At 38.9% G+C, this 20,630-nt stretch overlaps 1 protein-coding gene across 3 annotated transcripts in view; it reads right to left on the bottom strand.

Annotated features, from left to right (window-relative positions):
* RANBP9 (RAN binding protein 9) overlaps window positions 1-20,630 on the bottom strand; it is an 88,255-nt gene that overhangs the window by 13,513 nt on the left and 54,112 nt on the right. For all 3 annotated transcript variants that reach the window (XM_087858047.1, XM_045811710.2, XM_087858048.1), the window contains 7 exons: window positions 19,875-19,897; window positions 12,354-12,538; window positions 9,537-9,649; window positions 8,071-8,179; window positions 6,301-6,491; window positions 4,974-5,118; window positions 1,333-1,454 (listed from right to left, as the gene is read on the bottom strand). In XM_087858047.1, coding sequence (XP_087714173.1) covers window positions 1,333-1,454; window positions 4,974-5,118; window positions 6,301-6,491; window positions 8,071-8,179; window positions 9,537-9,649; window positions 12,354-12,538; window positions 19,875-19,897 — 888 coding nt within the window. The remainder of the gene's footprint in view (window positions 1-1,332; window positions 1,455-4,973; window positions 5,119-6,300; window positions 6,492-8,070; window positions 8,180-9,536; window positions 9,650-12,353; window positions 12,539-19,874; window positions 19,898-20,630) is intronic.

Below are 20,630 nucleotides of genomic sequence, written 5' to 3' on the forward strand. Positions count from 1 at the left end.
CTCCCAACTACATTAAGCAGCATTAAGAAAAGAACACAGTCAGTAACTGCCTCTAGGGCTGCTCTGGCAGCAAACAGAGACGGAACACAAGGATGCCTCTCGGCTAAAAGCTAAATGACTCCAAAGAGACACAGAAGACACCATGTTATCGGAAGGGTTAATCACCCACTTTTACAGAATAATTGTATGGTATAGATCTTGGTGGACAACAATCACTGATCAATAATGTAACTGAATGGATGACTAATGACACAGAAATTGCTCATGAGGACAAGAACCAACATTTACTGAGCTCTTCCTTTGTGCTTATTAGCTTTTCATACACTGGCTCACTTAACCTCCACAATGACCTATAGGCGGCTGTTATTGTTACTGTACCCATTTTACAGATGAAGAAACTGAGGCACTGAGCTCTTAAGTAACTTGTCCACCGTTACACAGCTAGTAAGTGGCAGTCGCAGAATTAAGGGCAGAACTGCTGCCCTTAATCACCATGCTGAAATCACTCTCCGAAGGTTGAGGATGCTGGGATCTGACACAGTAAAACCAGGCTGCCTTTTAAATTAAATCCCTTGCTTGAAAAAGTGAATTCTACATTGAACACATAATCCTCAACAACAATCCCCAATAAAGACCTTCTAACCTCAAAACAGTCAGAAATCTCAAGTTGCCATGGAATTCAGACAAATAAGAATTTTTAGGCTCCAATAAAATTTTCATTCACCAACTGATGGGGAAGTTTGCTGACGGTTTAACTTTATGGTACAATGTACTACACAAGTTATCAACAAAACAAAATTATGGATGCTATTGTACCTTCCAGCCACACCATTTTTTGGGCGGTGGGGAGAAGGGTGGGTCACACTTAAGCCCCTACTACGCGCGAGGCACTGAACTACGCATAGTCACATACATTCACATTAAATAAAAGAAAATGATTAGAATTCATAAAATCATCTCTACCCATCTGGCCTTTACTGGTTATATTGAAATAAGCATAAAAACTTTTCACATCGCCAACCCCAAACATCCTCAAGAAAGTTAACACTACCAAGAGTACGGCCGCATTAACGACAGCACCGACGTCGAGCTCAGACAGCGCCGCACAGGGAACCGGCCAGCGCTTAACTTCAGAAGGCAATGGAAAGTACCTCTGCTCCCCCAGCAACCCGCTCGCACAGCACGGTTTAGTACTATGTACCACCGGCAGATCCAGCGGCACATACGTCTGTAAATCTGACTTATGCTCATCGGCTGTGAATCAATACAAGTAAAAACATAACCTTGTAGTCATCATTTTTTATTAAAAATGTAATAAATATCGCTGCAGACCCATTTCAGTGTCACAATCTTCCATCTCGTGGTCGTGTTTAGAGCTACCATTTAGGAAACCATTGGATGAAGTCTCTCCAACCCCATTGGAGTAGTGCTCTGTTTCCATGTCTACATCGTTACTGGAATGAAAAAAAAAAAAAACCTAATTTTAGAAATTGCATACTTGTAGCTTAGTTTAAAATAAATTACTACTCAACTACATAGCCTACTTATAAACTGACTTCATAATATAAGGCAATAGCAATCTGCAAAAAAAGGTGTTTAGTTCAATCTTGAATGTCTTCAAAGCCAATATGCAGCTCGCTCTTAACAAACATGTACTCTTGGATGGGGAAGGGGGAAAAAGTGTGTGCCCTAAAATGCAGTGGTTTTCCGACTTTATATCAATTTGGGCAAACTCTTTTTCACAGACTTCCCACGATTTTTCCGACTCTGATCTGTGCTTCGTTTTTTGTTATAATCAGCCTTTGCCCCAAGATCCCCCACGCTCGCCCAGCGTGCGTTTCCAGCATTCAAAGAAAAAAAGGGGAAAACTTCAAACTATTCCCGGATCCCGCTTCACCTCTTTCCTGCCCTCATATTCACCCCTCCTAAGACGATTTTTTTCTTTAAAGGTCCTGACATTCTGCATTTGTCCCCAATCCTTAATACACAGCCTCCCGCGAAGGTAAACGACGACTTGGAAAACCACTGGGTCCGGTCCTCTCAGACCTCGTCGGCACCCGACAGACTTTCCTCCCACAGGCTGTCGCATCGGCTTGAGGAAGCTAAAGCACTGCCAGATCTTAAGTTTAAAAATGCCGTTTCGGATCCTCAGGTTGCTCCTGACTTTCACTTGTGTCTCATTTACTGATGAACAGCCCCGTGCCAGTGGCCTTATCGGGACACGCCGAAGCTGTCGCCGGATGCCCCCCGCACTCTAAGAACGATAAACACCCACTCCCGAAGACTCCCCCAGTGAAGATTGACGTAAAGATTATACAGTCCAGAAGAACACACTTGATGAAAATATAGGAAATACATTAAAATGCACTTTTCTCATTTAAAAAGCAACGTATATTCATTTGTAGAAAAAAACAACACTGAAAGCAGATGAGCAAAAAGCGCTCTGTGTGTGATGCCCCCAGACGTAACACTGGCAGCGCCTCGGGGTGAGCGTGCGAGTTTAAGTATGCTCGCGTGGGGGCGCTGCTTCTGTCAGCAAAACACATCAGGTAAAAAGACACGGACCTAGGAAGAAGGGGGCAATGGCCCCAGGATTCCTCCATCGGTCAGAAACGTTTGTTTACTCTATGCTTGTTGTTTGTTTAAGTAGGCTCCTCGCCCAGTGTGGAGCCCAGTACGGGACTTGAACTCACGACCCTGAGACCAAGACCTGAGCTGAGATCAAGAGTCGGGTGCTCAACTGACTGAGCTGCCCAGGTGCCCCTGGTTTAGTCTATCTTGATGAATTCTGGGATAAGAAAAATCAAACTTTAAAAATAATGATGTTTAATTTAATGGAAATTCTTAAGATCATAGTTTTTAGTGATCTTAATAAGTATACTAAATTTTTTCTTTTTTTTGACAATACAACATAGTATTTGGGAGGAATTCTTTCATTCAACACACATTTAAGAGCTTTTGAGCCATGTTCTGTGTTAGGTGCTAAGGGTGCAAGGGAACAGCCTCTACCCTCCAGGGGCAAACGGGATCAGACCCAGGATGAAAGTTAATTACAAGGGGCGACACAACATTTGGTGGGGATGTGACCAAGGAAATCATCCTGGAAGAGTAACAATGGGACTGAGTTTTACAGCCTGCTTGAATGGAAGTTAGGAGGGAGGACGGGGAGGGAGGTGAGCAGCATTTCAGGTGGGGCAGAGGGTGGGGTGCAGTATAATGGAAAAAGCGCGTGTCTGGAAGTCAGAAATCCTGGGAAGTAGTCACGGTTCTGCAACTTACTAGCCACTAATTATTGAACTTGACCCCCCAGAAAGTCATTTACATTTCTGGTGTTCAGCTCTACATCTGTAAAATGGTTTTAATAGTTAATACCATCTTTGCTTACTTTGCAATCCCACAATCCCATTGTAAGGATGGCCTTTACCAGCTATAAAGTAACTGTTACTGTTTAACAGCTTAAGGCAGTTGAAGAGCTTCCTTTCTTCTCCTTCTTCACTGCACTCAGAGGAGGCTGTGTCACCAAACCCTTCCGGTGAGCTTGCTTGCCTGAACTCAGGTAGAATGGGGCTCTTTAGCAACTTCCTGCCATGAAGGGTATTTAATAACCCACGAACTGCCCGCAGTCCTGCCCCAACAATGGCAGAACCCTCTACCAACGATACAGTACTAACGTGCTATAAAGTATGGTAAGTACTGAAGGCTTAACTTTCTAAATTTCCATAATTTTTATTACAATACAGTCTTCTAATCTTCCATTTTCTAGTATGTCATTTCTACTGAAAGACTACCCTAATCTCCCTGCAAGGGACGGCCGTTCTTCCCACTACTCTTCTCACACCACTTCCGGGGACGCCCACCGCAGCCTGTACCACACCACCATCACTTCGGTAGCTCATCACTTGGGATAGATAATCTGGATATTCTGATTATTCTCCCTCTCCCAAACTGCAAATACAGATTTTTATACAGACTCCTTTCTCCAGAATCTTATTTCCATGAAGTCCCATGTGAAAAGTTAGCTTCAAATTTCTCCTCTGATGAGAAAGTTTTACACTGATGAACACTCCCCACAAATGCAGTGCAACCAATTCATGTGATAAGACCAAACCAACATCAAATTGATAAAATCTACCCATTATTTTTTATTCGTATTATTTTTATCATCCCGCTAGTCCTGAACCAAAGAGAATTCAGATGCTGGATGGTTTGGGCAGGCTGACTTCGTAAGAGCCTGCTGCTCTCCTACGTTAGTGTTCAAATGATTACATTCCACCAACCTTTAGGTCCGGGAACCTCCAACCCGAGTTATCAAGGATTTTAGTGTAGTCATGTGGACATCCCTTCTCTCAAAGCTCTTTGAAGTCAGACACCATGCTTAGCAGAATATCTGACACCCAACAGGTCCCCAATACTATGCTCATGCTCTATGTTTATTACCAAATGACTTAAGGTCCATCTGCTGCTGTAAGCAAGCTCCCTAAAGACAGGCTTTCAAAAAAGATTCTTCGTAAAGTTGTTTGGAACTCAGGAAACATTCTACACATTTACACCAAAAAAGCCCACACGCAAAGAAAAAAGAGTTGTAAACGTATTTTATGTTACTTCTAGAGAGTAAATATGCCACTGTGACTTAACTTGGAACCAGAAGAACAGCATCTACGTGACCATCTGTACAGGCTGGTGCCGGCAGGAAAACCAGAAGAAGGCAGAGCCCGGAGGGGATTCTTACAGCCCCGGCAGGGGGAAGAGGGAACGCAGAGTCAGAGGAAGGAACAAAGGAAAGAGGCTGTGTGCACATGGGGAGACTGAAAAGCTCTGGGGAACTTACTCCGTACCCCTCTTATTCTCTGGGGGCTTGGGAACTCCCAGACCCCCATTATGGACCATATAATTCAACTTTTCTGAATTACTGAAAATGATGACACTTAGGTTGCTTATACTAATGCAAAAGCTAGGGAGGGGAGATTACGTACCTGGTGAAGTTATTAACTTGCTGTGACCGTGACATGTTTATACTGTTTAGTTCTGGTACGTTCAAACTGGATGACGGGTGTTTACTATGGCAATATGACTGATGTGCTTTATTTGATATTACACCATTACTACAACTTTCAAAACCTGGGGGGAAAAAAAGAAAAAGACACACAGACACACACACGAAATTATTATTTAGTTGTAAACAACATAATCACATTCTGATCTTGCATTTAAAACTTTTATAATGTAGGAGAGTTAATGCATTACTTAAATAGTAAACAAACAGGTAACTTCTTTGAAAGGCTGTAAGGATATTAATTGTGGGCTGTACTTACCATCTGGGCTGTACTTACCATCTCCTCTAACATTGACTGAAGGCTTCATTATGGATCTTATTTAATTCCCACCACCCCCCTAGGAGGGCAGTGTTCTCATCGCTCCCATTTAATATATAAATACACCGAAGCTAAGAAGTTGTCCATGCCTGAGTCAATGTAGGGGCTTCAAGACGGGAGGTGGCGAAGGATACAAACCTGAGAATCATGGGCGTGCGCAGGGTGGTGATGTAAATAAAATGAGAGGCGCTAATAGAGAGAGGTATGCGCCGATGGAGGAAAAGCAAAGGGGTTATTACTCTATGAAAGGAAAGGAAACGGTATCTGGCTTCTGTTTCAGAAAGCGGAACATGCAGAGGCAAGAGAACCCCCTGGGAAGAACGGAAAGAGAGACAAGCAAAGACAGAAGACTAAGAAAAACCAGAAATAAACCTAGAGAAGTGATGTCATGAAGGCCAAGAAAGGCGAGAACTGTCGTCAAAAGAACACCGAAAGCCTGAGAGACAACGACCGGTGAGCCCAGAAAGGGCCAGAAGGAGAAGAACTGGGCAGAGCAGACTCTCGCAGGGGGCCGGGGGGGAGAGGACAAGAAAGCAGGCAGCCCAGCGAGGTGTGCTGACGGGCGGACTAAAGCTACCACGGCCGCGGTGCCACCTTCACGTTTCTACCTCCTCCGAACACACGGTGACCTCCTACCTTCACCGGATGTCTACGACTTCATTTCCAGAGACGACTCGGATGCTGACCTTTGTTTATACACATCTGCTAATAACCTATTCTCAGAAACAGCTCTTCTTCAAGTTACCTTCCTGGTACTAAAAACACACCCATCGGATCCACATAAAATTTTTCTTCCAGAACGTCGTAAGATCAAGTATGCAAAAGAGCTATGTGGAAACGTCCAGATTTTTAAACGTTTTTAAATTTTGGTTCAAAGGCACAGAGAAGGGTAAAAACTTAAAAGTACTGTCATCACACCGAGTCTCACCAGAAAAATGTGCAGAGCTCCCTTTGCCTGAGGCTAAGCTGTGGATGTTCATCCCGTGGCTGGGGCTCATGCTCGGACTGCTGAAAGGGCGAGGGCTAACAGGGTAGCTGTCCTGAGATTTTGGACTTCGGCCTCCCAGACAGCGCACTTCACTATCGGTACCATTCACCATTTCTATAAACTGACGCACTCTAAAAAAAGAAAAGACAAATTGACTTATTAGACGATTTTCAAATACCAGTTTGTTTATTTAGTAACGAGATTTCTGAGAGGAAATGTTTTAAGAACCAGTATTTATCAGTAAGTATGGCCTTTAGACAGTATGCTAAAAATATTAACTATGGCTTCATCTACCGTACTGCTTAACTTTGAAATTTTCCAGAAAAATCAGAGTGTAAAGCAAAAGACATTGAATTTCCTTTATTCAAGATTTACTGAGAAAATGAAAATCTTTCGGTAGTTATAATAAAATCAAAATGGACTTCATTTTTGGAAGTTAAAAATAATTTAATCAAACAATATTTGTACCTGATAGCAAGTCAAATAGTATGTAAGAACACAATGTGCTTTACTGGACAAATGACGCAAAGAGCACTGCTCCCCACTCTTCCTCATTCCTAGTCCCTTTTGCGACCTTTTCACCAAAATGGGCCACATTTAAAATTTTATTCTAAAGCAAAACAATTCTGACATTTGGCTTACAAAGGGCTCCTGGTACTTAAGAGAGGTGAAATATTAAGCTTAATAACACCTGAATTTTAAAATAACAAAGATTCAGAAGACCAATTAAAAAAGCCACATTACGATGGCCGTTATATAAAAAAAAAAAGATGCAGAAAATAAAGTGTTGACAAGGATGTAGAAAAACTGGAACTCTGGTACGCTGTGGGTGAGACTGTAAAATGGCGCAGGGCTATAGAATTCTAAGGATTAATTTCCTCAAAAAATTAAACACAGATTTACCATATGGTTCAACAATTCCATTTCTGGGTATACCCCAAAGAACCGGAAACAGGGACTCCAACGGATAGCTGTGCACCCCTGTTCCTGGCAGCACTATTCACAATCCCCAAAGTGGAAGCAAACCAAGTGTCTATCAGTTAGCCTTCAAAATGAAGGAAATTCTGGCACATGCTACAACATGGATGAATTTTTGAGGACATTGTGCTATGAGGAATAAGCCAGTAACAAAAGAACAAATGTTTTATGCTTCCACTTAAATGAGGTACCCAGGAGAGTCAAATTCAATTTTATAGAGACAGAAAGTAAAATGGTAGTTGTCAGGAGCTGGGGGCAGGGAGGAATGGGGAGTTCGGGTCTCCGTTTGGGATAACAAAAAAAGTTCTGGAGATGGATGGTTGGTGAGGATTGCAGAACAGTGTGACTAAATACTACAGAACTGCACAGGTAAAAATGGCACATTTTATGTTATGTATATTTTACCACAATTTTCAAAATTACACAGACTTACAATAAGGTACACTGTGGAAGGAAAAACAGATATCCATCTTCTAAATAAGCTTTTAACATTTTTGAACATATAGCCAGCATAACAGAAGAGCCAACACAGAGCAAAAGATGCTGTGTGCTTATAACCCTCAACACAAGTGTTTTTTTAATAATCTGTTACTTCAACGTGCTATATTACAAAATTGTATGTAACTAACTGAAACAAGGTGAAACAAATTAAAACTATTAAAACATGAAAATAATTCTGATTATACATAACACACACACATACATAACAGAGCAGCATTTTATTAAACTCACTTTAATGTGAAAAGGAGATTAGGATTTCTTTCAAGTAAACTTGGGTATAACTGTTGTGTTGTTTCAATGGCTTCTCCCATTCTTCCTGCTAACACCAATTTCTGAATTCCTATTGAGAAAAGAAAGCAAGAGATTAATTTTTTAAGAGTAGAAACATAAACAGTGGACCGTCAAAAAAAAAAAAGTTAGTTAAAAAAATCTTGAAATAAATTATTGCGATTAACTTCCATTTCTTTTTCTAAAATCATGGTTTCTATTTGGCAATCAAGGGGAAATTTCAGACATTAAAAAATTAGAAAAGTAAGTATTTCATAATTTATTTTTAAAAATCACAAACTACTATACAAGTAATACAGGAAAAATACTTGTTAAGCAATGCTGAAGTATTGAACGCTAAGATGAAAAAGACGGATGTGTTTATAGCCTACAATGTGGTGCCAGATTCACAGAATACGTTTCCCAATCTCATCAAGTTACACACACTAAAAATACGTACAGCTTTTAATATGTCACTCATACCTCAATAAAGTGTTTTTTTTTTTTTTAAAAGACCATAGCAAACATTAGAGATAACGTTCAAAATGTCTTAGCAAACATGATACCTTCTGCCCCCAGTACTACAAGGATGCTGGCCTTTGAGTAAGATCTGGATTCAAGAGACATTCACTGAGTGTTCCCTATGCGGTTAGGTATTTGTTAAATTAGACGATGAGTATACAAAAAGAGTGAGCGATCATCTCCTATTTGCCAGAGCTCGTAACATAGTGAGAAAGACAAGCATACGATTAGCGACAACACAAGGTAATCGGTGTTATCACAGCAAGTTGGACCTATTAAAAAATTGTTTCAGGCATCACGATTTCACCCATCACGTTGTGTTTTGATGCCTATCCTCTCACCATGTCATACCCTCCCTGACGGACTAATGCCCACATTGAGAAGGTGAACTGTGGAAGAGTCACATGCTGACTCGCCCTTGCTAGATCAGGCCCCAGCTCTGGCCACAAGCCCTAGGACCGAAGCAATAAAAACTTAAGATCAATACTATCTTAAGTTTAGATAGCAATTTAAATAATGCAAAGATTTACATTTCTTTTATATATTAGCTCTACTAATATCGAATCCTGGGACTTTTTTTTTTACCAACTAAAAAAAAAAAATTTTGTTAAATGTTTACTTCCTAAAATCTAAAGCAAACATTTTTTAAGAAAAAAACTGGTAAACATTTCTTATACGACGTTCTCCAAAATTATATCTTTCTATATCCAGAATGCTAACACACTCTTATGTGAGTTTTTTTGTAAGGTGGTCTTCAAAAATGTCAATGAGAGTAAATTTCAGAGGCATCAATTTTAATTTAATATATCTGAAAATCTTTCAATTTAAAAAATAAAATCTCTAAAAATCAATATAACCAAACCGATAATCTGAAAACAAGTATTATCCATGCACCACAGGGTCCTTACTTTGTCTATTCTTAATGGAAGCTAATTCTTCTAGAACGGTCTGGTCTGTAGATCTGGCAAAGGCCTCTGCTGTGGCACAGTACCCATGGTGGACTAAATAAGATGAAACCATTCTTAAAATAAAAAGAAGAAACACACAGCTTTTAGTCAAGAGAATACAGGCTTCATACTACAATTTATATAAAACAAGATCTACTCTGTTGTTACAAAACCAACCTATTCCCTTCGAAATACAGCTTTAAGAACCTCAACTTTAAAGTTAAAAAAAAAACAAAAACACCATTTGTTCTAATCATGTAGTATTTCCAAAAAGAGCAGTGCACACGCCATGTTAAGAGGACTCTCCCGAAGAGAACCTGTCACTAGAGAAGAGACTGACAGACTCTGGATTCTTGGCTCCCCATTATCCCCGGCTCCTTTCCTGGGACTTCCCATCCTTATATTCAAACTTACTAACCATAATTTCTGTTTCATCTTTATTGTACGACCTATCCCAGTGAAGTGCTGGCATTTTATGAAATACAACAATTTTTAAATAACAGATGAACTCTTTGTGTTATGGAGTTACACTCCTTTCTTCACTCATCGGTTACAGGAGATGGTATCTACAAGACGTGAACGCAAGAAATACTAGGGTGAACTGAAGAGAGGATCTTTCAGAACAAAGTCTACGAGGGTGATACTACTGACCAATGAGAAACTAACCCTTATAATCTAAAGCAATTAGTATCACTGTACCTAAAAGATGAACTACTCAAATATGATTTACATGGAAGTGCCACACTTCCAAAGAACAGGTTTTCTTAAAAAGTCATCAAGTGGTCAAAACACATTGACATCTAACCACAAAAGGTTAGAAAAACTATTGACTCAACAATATTAACCCAAATATCCAATATATCCAAATATTCAATCCTAAACCTGCCTGCATCTGGCATGCCTGAGGCCCTATCAGAAAGTGGTAGGAAGCAGTGATTCAGGAAAGAGGGATTGGGGGGCAGAGGGGAAAATCTCCAAGAAACAAATTTCTCATTTTATTTCATCTAATTGGTCAAATTGATTTAAAAGGGCAGGGAAGAACTTTTTAAAATGGACTTCCTAGGAGGTCATGGTGAGTGTCAATTTTATAAAGAATGGGGTGGGGGCAGGGACCCTCACTGGACTCTGGTTACAGAATTAAGATAAATGATGTTTTTTCTACTACTCTCCTGCTATGATGCTCAGCGGCAATCATTTTTAAAGGACGAAAGGGATGTGACCCCAGGAGAGCAACTCATGCTAGCTCTAACTCATGCTAACTAGGAGATCGTCAGGCAGGCTTCGCTCTTCTGTCAACTGGGCAGAGGTTCTGTAAGAGCTCCAGGGAAGAAGCATGTTTTCAGAATCATCATCATGTCTTCCAATCATTATCTCCTCCAAAAAACACACACAAAAATTTTTATTATATCTTTAAATGTACAATCATTCAAAGCAATTACACAGACATTTAAGACAAATTGTCAGATTGGTGGTATGTGCAAGTCTCTGCTATTTTCTTGGGTGAGATGACAGGAGTGAAAATGACTATTTAAATTTACTGGTACTTATTTAATTTTTAAGTCTGTACTATTTCAAGCTTTAAGAGCTACCATTTAGCACTACTGACACCCAGGAGTCATCTCCAGCCTTTTAGCAAAGGTACAGTCTAAAAAGTTGACTGTCATTGGACTTATATTTTCCTGCCGACTTCCACTCCAATGAAATTCTACTTTTTCATAAAGAATGAGTTGAGATAAAGGTCGTTCATTTTATAGTAAACCTTTACTGACACCCACTGTCTGCTCTGCTACCTACCCAGTCTGTACCATCGTTATTATGGAATCCTAAGTATTTATCCTGCTTTTAGGAATCCTCACTCCATACTCCTAACTCTTTGGTCTTATTCCTTTTGCGGGCTCTTAAATGTCTAATAATAACATGGAAAAGTAAATGACGTTAAAAATAATTAGTAAGATTTTAAAAAAACTCCTTCATAATTGGAGGCTTTTGCTCAGATTTTCCTATTTAGAATAGGGGCAACCATAACTTCCCTGAATCTACATGAAAAATAATAAATAGATTTAGCAAAAGTGGGATCCTAATAAGCAAAAATAGCTGATATTATTCTTACAGAGTAACCCATTCACTGGAAAAAAATTAGTCAAATCTTGAAATACAAAATGTACATACCTAGTCTATATTCCAGTATATTAACTATACCAGTATTTCGGTGCTTATTCTTACCGAGTAATATTTCTTCATCCCCATATATATTTGAACTACTGCTGAACTGCCAAGTTCATGTCCAAAATCCGTAGCTCCTGAATTACACAATCTAAAGTATCCTCCTGAATTTGTTTTTTGCGTTAGCGCTATTTTAAGAGAATCGAGTAACCTATCTATGGAAAGCATTAAATCCTATTACTAAGGATAGCAAATGAATTAACTAAAGCGATCTAGTGTCACTTCATTTCCTCCACCAAATTCACACGTCAGACTAAAATACACTTTTGTATGTGTGCCACCAAATAAAAAATGATTTTTAATTGTTTGAGTGAATTGCTTCTTATAGAGATTAATACAGTCAATACATGAAAATTATTAGGATATATAAGAAATTATTTTTAATTAAGAAGAGTAAATTACTTTTTATAAAGATTTAAATACAATCAAAGATACACTAAGATTGGTAGGATATCAATTAGATTAAAACGCTTCAGTAAATAGTCCATGCTACAAGAATGTTTTATAAAAAATGTATTTTGGAATAATAACGTCCATTCAAATTTCTTCACTTACTTTTGTATCATGGTTTGCCATTCGCCTTCCCGATCTCCAATGGGAAACCGGTCTATCTGTGCCTGTATTTTGGTTCTCCACTCTCGCATATAGTCTTCTATATCAAACACGAAAGGGTGCTGCCCGAAATTGGCATCGACGACCTCTCCTGGTGTTTGGAGCCCCACGGTAGGATATAAATTTGGCTGTAAGACAACATATTTCACTAGCATCTATCTATTCCTTTTATATTAAAGACTTATTTATTCTTTCAAAAGCGATCTTTACAATAACAAAATAAAATTTTACTTCTTGAATAATTTAAAATCGCAGTCAAAACCAGCAGAGAAAGAAAAATAACCTAAATACGATTAAAAGCAAATAATCTAAATACAAATAATCTAAACTAGATCATATGCTGGATGTAAAATACCACTTCCTATAATCTCATCACCAAGAAAAAGATAAACCGTAAGCCACCTATTTTATTTATTCAGAGGCTGTGTGGTGTTAGACTTCTAATAAACAGAAACATAAATCTTGCTCTTCAGAATAGGTCATATAATAGTTGCGAAGCTTTCCACATGTAACTCAGACTTATCTTTCTATATGTGATATGTCTGCTGCGTGTCTAGAAGCTGCCTGCGAGGACGAGTTAGTTACCACGGAAGTACAACCCTAACCGGGCACGCCCCACTTTCAGTTTCCTAATTTTATTTCTCGGTCCATCTGCATGCCACTAGAAAGAGACAGTGCTAAGAATGTCATTATAAGCAAAACACAGTGCCATTAAGAGTGGGGGTTCTCTTTATAAAAACAAATGACTCAAAATGCACATATTTCTGGAGTGGAAAAGGATTTAAATATTCAAATTCACAGAGAAATGCATCTAGATACGCTCCAAGATTTCGAGGCTAAACAATCAAGTTTAACAGCTTCAAGTACACAAAAAACACACAAGTTCTTTTGGCTCTATTACTATTTGTTATATCTACAGGGGGGACCAGTTACTGAATGTCTACTAAATAGCAGGGTTTAAGCATAATAATAATCCCGTGAAATAATTACTGTTTGCATTACAAAGATAAAGAAATTGAGGATTGGGGGTAATTAACTTGCTCAGGGTCTACATTATGACAGAGGAGGGACCGGAACACAGATTCATCTGACACCAGATCTAAGTTTAGTTTTTCTTCCTATTACCTCCAAATCCCACTTCATCACCATTCTCCGTACTTATGCCTTATTTCTTTGCCTTAACGGTTATCACAAGTATTTGCAGTACAAAATCAGGTGAAGTTTGAGAGGAGATAATTTGGATGTAAATATAAGATGCTTATTAGATTTCACAGCAAAAAGCTAAGAGGATGTATTTAGAAACAACTGATCAACCAAGCAACAAAATCAGAAACGAAAGGAATACTGTGTCAAAATACTGAGAAATAGAATTGCACTGGATTTGGGAAATAAATGGTAATGCAATGTGCGCAAATGTACTGATTCTTAATCAACAAAACTAGCAAGTTCTTACAGTTTCAAGCTGGAAAGTGAGATACTTGTTACAACCCTCTCATTTCACCACTGAGAAAACAGACCTAAAGAGTGAGAGGGATTTATCCGAAAGCACAAAACTTCTTAATGATACACATAAAGCAATTGATGCAAGCCTCTCCATTTCTAGCACAGTATTCTTTCCATTAAACTCCATTACAAAATTATGAAATACTTTAAAACAAAAGTATATGAAGCCAAAGACTCTTAATAAAGATAACAACAGAGTGCAAGGCAATCTTGTTAGGCAGAATTTATAATTCTGATATTCAGCATTGCCCAGAGATGCTTTAAAAATGTTTTGTTTGCTAAGCTAAATTTTTCTGACAAATTCAAGAAAATAATCATATCAACACTATAGAAGAAAACGGACATTCAGGATTACTGATAAAATTGTGCCATCAAAAAGTGTAAAATGTTCCTGTGACAAAACATGCCATAAATGTCAAGACAAATGGACTTCATAGCAAAGAAATGTGCTGCACATATAAGAAAGGATCAACATTCTCAAGTAAACAATATTTTCACAATACAGGACAAAGATTAACAGACCAACTCAATTTCTTTTAAGTGGTGACAGGTATACAGGCAATTTGCAGAAGGAATATAAAATGACAATAAAAATAGGAAGACACTTAACCTCAATTTCCTAAAATACAAATCAAAACAAGAAGAGCTTTTTTTTGCACATTAAGATTTAAAAGACTGAAAACACCCAGTGTTGATTGAAGGTTGAGACAATAAGCCCTCTCATTAACTATACACAGAAATATAAAATGATACAACCTTTTAAGAAAGAAATCTGGCAAAGTCTATGAAAACTGACAAAGCAATTTCACTTGTAAGAATGAAATCCGACAGAGAAACAAACATGTGCAAAGATATATATGCCCAGCAGCATTATTTTAATGGCAAAATATTAAAAAGAAATGTCCATTCACAGGTGGTATTACATACCACATTCAGTGAAACTCAGACTCTAATAACTGTAAGATATATCGTCATTTTATGTCAAAGGAAAAACAATGCCCATTAAATCTGACAGGCCATAGATTCTAACTAAGATGCACCCTTAACTGCATACTTTTCATGTCAAAGTATGAAAAATGTACATCTTAGAAGTTGTGGCAGTACATCATACAGTAAGATATTATACAAAAGTAAGAGTAAAACATCTGTATACTGACACAGAAAGATGTCATATATATTACTAAATGAAGACCGCAAGCTAGAGACCACACAAACTATGACCCTACCTTTTCTGTAAGCATTTAAATAATGGACAGACTGGCTAACGTAAGTTTAGAAACAGACCTGGAAGGATATACGCTCAGATCAACACGGTCATCTAAACAGGTTGGGATTATGAGAAACTTCTCTTTTGTACATTTCTGTATTTATAAACATTTATTATTTGAATACTTAACACTATATATTACTTCTGTAATCAGAATGTGATAAAAAACTAGAAGTTGTAAAGCTAGCTGGGGTCAATGAAAAGTAACTATTTTTTATACTACTTACTCAACTTTAAACCTGAAGAATTGGAGAGAAGGGAATTAGCCCTTAACTGGCTAAACTATACACATTTAAAAATATACATCTAACAGATTTTTTTAACTTGCTAGACTGTAGATTTCTAAAAATAGAACGATGCAATGTTTTTACTGTAACCACAGAGCTGTGCAACCATCACCGCCATTTAATTTTACAACATTCTCATCATTCCAAAAAGTAACCTTGCACCTATTAGCAGTCCCTTCCCACCCCTCCCCATCCCGTAACCCTCAAGAACCACTTTCTGACCCTACAGATCTGCCTATTCCGGACATTTCATACAAACGGAATTATATAATATGTGGTCTTTCTAATTTTAGCATAATGCTTTCAAGGTTCTTCCATGATGTAGCATGGATCTAGGCTGTGGATTTATGTAAAACAATGTTTTCTAGGAAACTTTCTAAATTTAAAAGAAAATCACCCCTTCTAGAATTAGAAAAAACAAAAATAACTTCCATCTCTATGAAGAGAATAAAAAAAAGATCTCCTAATTTCTATTAACCTATAAAAAATACAGATCCAAAAAATAGCCAAAAGCTATACACAAAATCATATTCTCAATAGCATAATTTTGTTCTATTTTAAAGATGTTTTCTAATGAAAATAGCAAATAATGTAACTAATAAAACGTAGATTTCAAATCAGCTGAAAGAACTGGAAAGCAGCATCATTTTAAATGAGAGAAGCTTCTGTAAAACGAATTGACCCAATCCCAAAGTGAATTAGTTTAGAGATGGACACTTCTCGAACTGGTGAGGTGAGCCGAGGAAGAAAGATCATTCTGAGACAAGGTTTTCAAAGCGGTGTAAACACCCCAGGTTCCATGATTAAGTGCACCACGGTCTAGATAAACTTTTGTTCTGTAAATATACTCTCAGAATTTAATGCTACAACTGGCTAGTGAGAGATCACAGGTACAGAACATACAAACGCTTCTTTGGTGGGGCCCTCAAGGGAAAGACTTTTTTTTTTTCCTTTTTAAGTAGCAGAATGTTGTGCTACATGCAGGAGTCCCAGAAGATCTCAGAGTCACAAAAATAAAAAGCTCTCAGAACCAGTGTATTAAAAAAACACAAAACCTTGTAACAACCACCATAACTGCCACTTTACCCACTGTTGTTACAAAGCTGAATATCACCACTGCTTAATTATAGACAAGGCAAAAAACATAACTAGTGATTCTAAAATGGGACAAAAATAATCAGAAGACTACACAAAAATAGTCAACATGTCTACAACCAGCTTAGCGTTTTCCAAATCATCACCACTTGTACAAGCAAGGAACAAAAGCTCATAAAACATCTGCTTGCTCTGACAATTGGTTTTACTTGTTTAGGGCCACAAAGAGGTAAAAAAACAAAACAAAACAAAAAAACCCACAACACCCAACAAGTTGAGCCCTTCAGCCAACTGCAAATGCAACACAGTGTTGCCCACAGCCTCTGACAGTTCTGAGCCACACCGCCCTGCACCAACCCACCGGCAGCCGCACCGGCAGCCTCCCCTCCACGAAGCACATGATCCCAGTCCCACGTGTCCACTTACGCCTGTGATGACTACGTTACTTGTCCTCCCTTTAGATTAACTTGTGTGCTTGCTACCGGAATCATTCTCATCAGCGAATAAACATCCCGGTAAATCAAAAAAATCTTTCATTGCCTATAGTTCCGCCACGAGCTACCATATCCCACTTGCTTCCTCCCTATTTCAGTTGAAATCCTCCACAAAGTTGTCCCTACTTTGTGATTTCCCTCCTCGTTTTCGCTCTTAAATCCTTTCCGATCAGGATTTCTTGATCACTCACTCTACTGAAACTGTGTCAAAGTCACCAGCACCCTCTACTCTGCTAAACCCGCGGGTCCAATTCTCCGTCCTTAGCCTACCTGTCGTATCACAGGGACATCTCACACAGTTGATTTTGCCTTTCTTCTAGAGATGCTTTCCTCCTCACTTGGCTTTGAGGACACACCCAATTCTATCTAAGTCTTCCTCCTACCTCACGGATTGCTCCTTCTCAATCTCCCTTTGGCGGTTGCTTCTCTTCTCCCAAACATGCATGCCCCTCTTCTCTGCCTACACACACTCCCTTGTCGATGTCATCTGGTCTCATGACTTTAAACACGGAAATGCCAAGGATTCCCAAATTTTTGTCTCCAGTCCAGATCACTCTCTTGAATTCTAGGCTTACACGGCCAACTGTACACTTGGGAATTCCATTTAACTTATCCAAGACTGATCTCCAGATTCCCCTCCCCCGCCCCCCCCCAACCTGCTCTGTCTATATACGGCCTTCGGCCTTCTCTGTATCAGTAAGTGGCATCGCCATTCTTTCCATTCCTCAGGCCAAGAATCTCAAAGCCCTATCCTCTCATATTTTCACATCCAATCCTTCAGAAAATTCTCTTGGCTCTCAGTTGGGATTTTTTTTCAAATGATATTTTTTAATTTTTTAATTTAACTCTTTAATCTACCTGAAACTTACTTTGGCATAAATATAAGACAAAATCCTAAGATTACACACTTTTTCAAAAAGATAAACACTGGCTCCATTACTGCTTATTAAATAATGCTTCCTAGTGAACACGTTGATTTTAGACTCCACATTTTCCTTGGCTTATTAGCACAGTTGTTCTCTATTATAACTTTGATTTCTTCTGGGTTTTTTTTCCTAGAATTTTCTTCAGGAATATTAATAATCTATAGATGGGATGACTATTCTCTGCCTCTGATTCTCCTTTGTCAAACATCTCTGAAACTGAAATGTGTCCTGTAAGCACTGGTACCTCACATCTGTCTGCTCAGACAGCTGTCAGTGCCCGCACAGGTGTGAATCTACTGAAATAAGCTCTCTCTAAACTCTGGAACTTGACTGTTTCCTGGTGAAACAGCTGGATAATTGCTACCTCTAAGACATTTTAGTCAACAAGTTATGTATGGACCAAATAAGAAAGAAATATCAGAATCCCGGTTGTTGTAGTGCCTTCTGGTAATATTAAAAATTGATAGCATCAGAGCCTGCACAATGCAATCAGAAGCTTGGAAGAAAATGCCAGAGACATAATGGAGAGCTCTTAAGAAGTGTTCTGGATGGCACAGAAGATAGCATCACATAGAAAACTACAGACATCAGCTCTAAAAAAGTGGTTTAAAAGACTGGACTCAAAACTTGAAGTTTGGGGAATACCTTAATCAAGCTCTATTCCTTATGTCATTATTTGCAGGTGTGCAACAAGTGATACTGATTAAAAACCTTTACTTAAATACCCCAAAATTCTAAGTGATAACAAAGCATCCTATCCTAGTTTGTTAGGTCTCCCCCCCCCATTAGCGTTATACATCATGCATGTTACAATGCGCAGTTTGCCTCGGTAAACAAGGTATCTAGAATCAAAGCAGTTCTCTGATCTCTAATGATGTGCGTCACCATCACCCGCTGCCCGAATTTCTGCAAGAGCCTCCTCACGGGTCCGCCTGCTTCTGCCCTAAATCCTGCCCCAGTCTACTGTTCAAGCAGCAGTCGAAAGCATCAGCGATCCTTTAAAACTGAAGCTACCCCGTGAGAACTGAGACTCTGCAGTGTCTTTGCACGTCACTCAAAGGAAATGCCTAGGTACTTACAAGGGCCCTCCGGGTCTCCATGATCTCGCTAACCACCCCCCGCCCCCAGGATCTCGGACTCAGCTAGCACACTCTGTCTTCGTCCCCTCTCTGGGCCCCTTCCTTAGTCGGGCTCCTCTAACTGTTCCTCTGCCTGGGGACACTCTTGCTCTCCCTACTCATCCCGTGGGCTCCCTCGCTTTGTCCCAAGTCTCTGCTCAAGTCCTCCTTGGCAAACCTTGGCCAAGGGGAGCAAACCGCACAGCCCATGTTCTGTCTTTGGTACTCCCACCTCCTTTTCCTCTTTCTTTAAAAAGTACCTGCGCCACCTTTTAAAATGTTGTAATTTGTTTTTAATGTACTGTTTACTCCTATTCCCCAGCTTGAACACTGCAAGAGGACAGAGACCTTCTCCGTTCTGATGCCTCCCCAGCGCACAGCCTTCCCCACAGCGGGCACTCAGTACGCGCTGTGTTGATAAATGACCACGACCGCTGTGCAGCTACTTGCCGAAAAGTTCAGCAACACCAAAGAAACATATTTCAAGTGAATGCGGTGACAGTGACATTACAAGGTGTATTGAAGTCATCAATTCTGATTTATTTTTTTAGCTACAACGAAATTCCCTTGTTCCAGGGCACCCGGTGCCCTTTGGAGCCTAATTTCTGAAGGTACACAGCAACGGTGGCTAGAGAAAGGATCTCTAGTCTAGGCATCGCCTATAAACTTGTTAGATATCAGGAAGACGGAATTCCAACCATGCTTAATACTAGTTTCTTTATACTTCTTTTAATTAAAAATACAAAACAGCTTTTAAAAGAAAGTATGTCTTACCGGTAGGTCGGTGAAAGCAATACCTAAAAAACAAACAAAACAAAACAAAACAAAAAAAAGTGGCATTAGACACGGTTTTTCAAAGGCAGACGATAGTGACAAGCTGAATTTATAACTGAAAACAAGGGAAGGAATGGCAAAGGAAGGAAAGGAAAAAATTTTAAAGCTAAATACAAAATAATGAGACTAGTATTTTTCTCAGTAATGCCAACAGAGGTCTGAGTGAAAGCTCTATCTCCTTTCAAGATCCGCATCCTTGTTAGTCACACACGAACCATATAAGAAAACTGGTTGCAAAATAGTCACATCTGATTTTTGACCAACACCCAAGCTGCTTTACCCAGTCTTATCACTTAATCTTCCTCACCTAGATTTCGCTTTTAAGTAATTTTGGGGGGGAGGGAAAGAAGAGATTTTTTTGTTACCAAGAAAAAAAAGTGAACGATGCAAAATACAGTACTTCTGTTTCTTAAAAAAAATTTTTTTTCTCACGAAAGTACATTGTTAAGTAACTTTGGACTATTCTGCAAAAAAACTCGATTTCTCATTCAAAGGATCAAGGTTTATACAGTTGACAATTTCTCATCAATGTCCTCTGACAGTAATTTCAGCATAGTCACGTTCCAGATACGAGTCACAGGAGTAAGTCTACTGGCATCCCAAAGTGATGACTTAATATATTATCTCTCTTCAAATATTTAAATATATTACTTAGCTGAAAATAAAATAAATAAACCAAATATTTCTGTAGGACCT

This window comes from Ursus americanus, chromosome 32 (genome assembly GCF_024610735.1).
Source record: "Ursus americanus isolate L20-20 chromosome 32, mUrsAme1.1.p, whole genome shotgun sequence".
NCBI classification, from domain to species: domain Eukaryota; kingdom Metazoa; phylum Chordata; class Mammalia; order Carnivora; family Ursidae; genus Ursus; species Ursus americanus.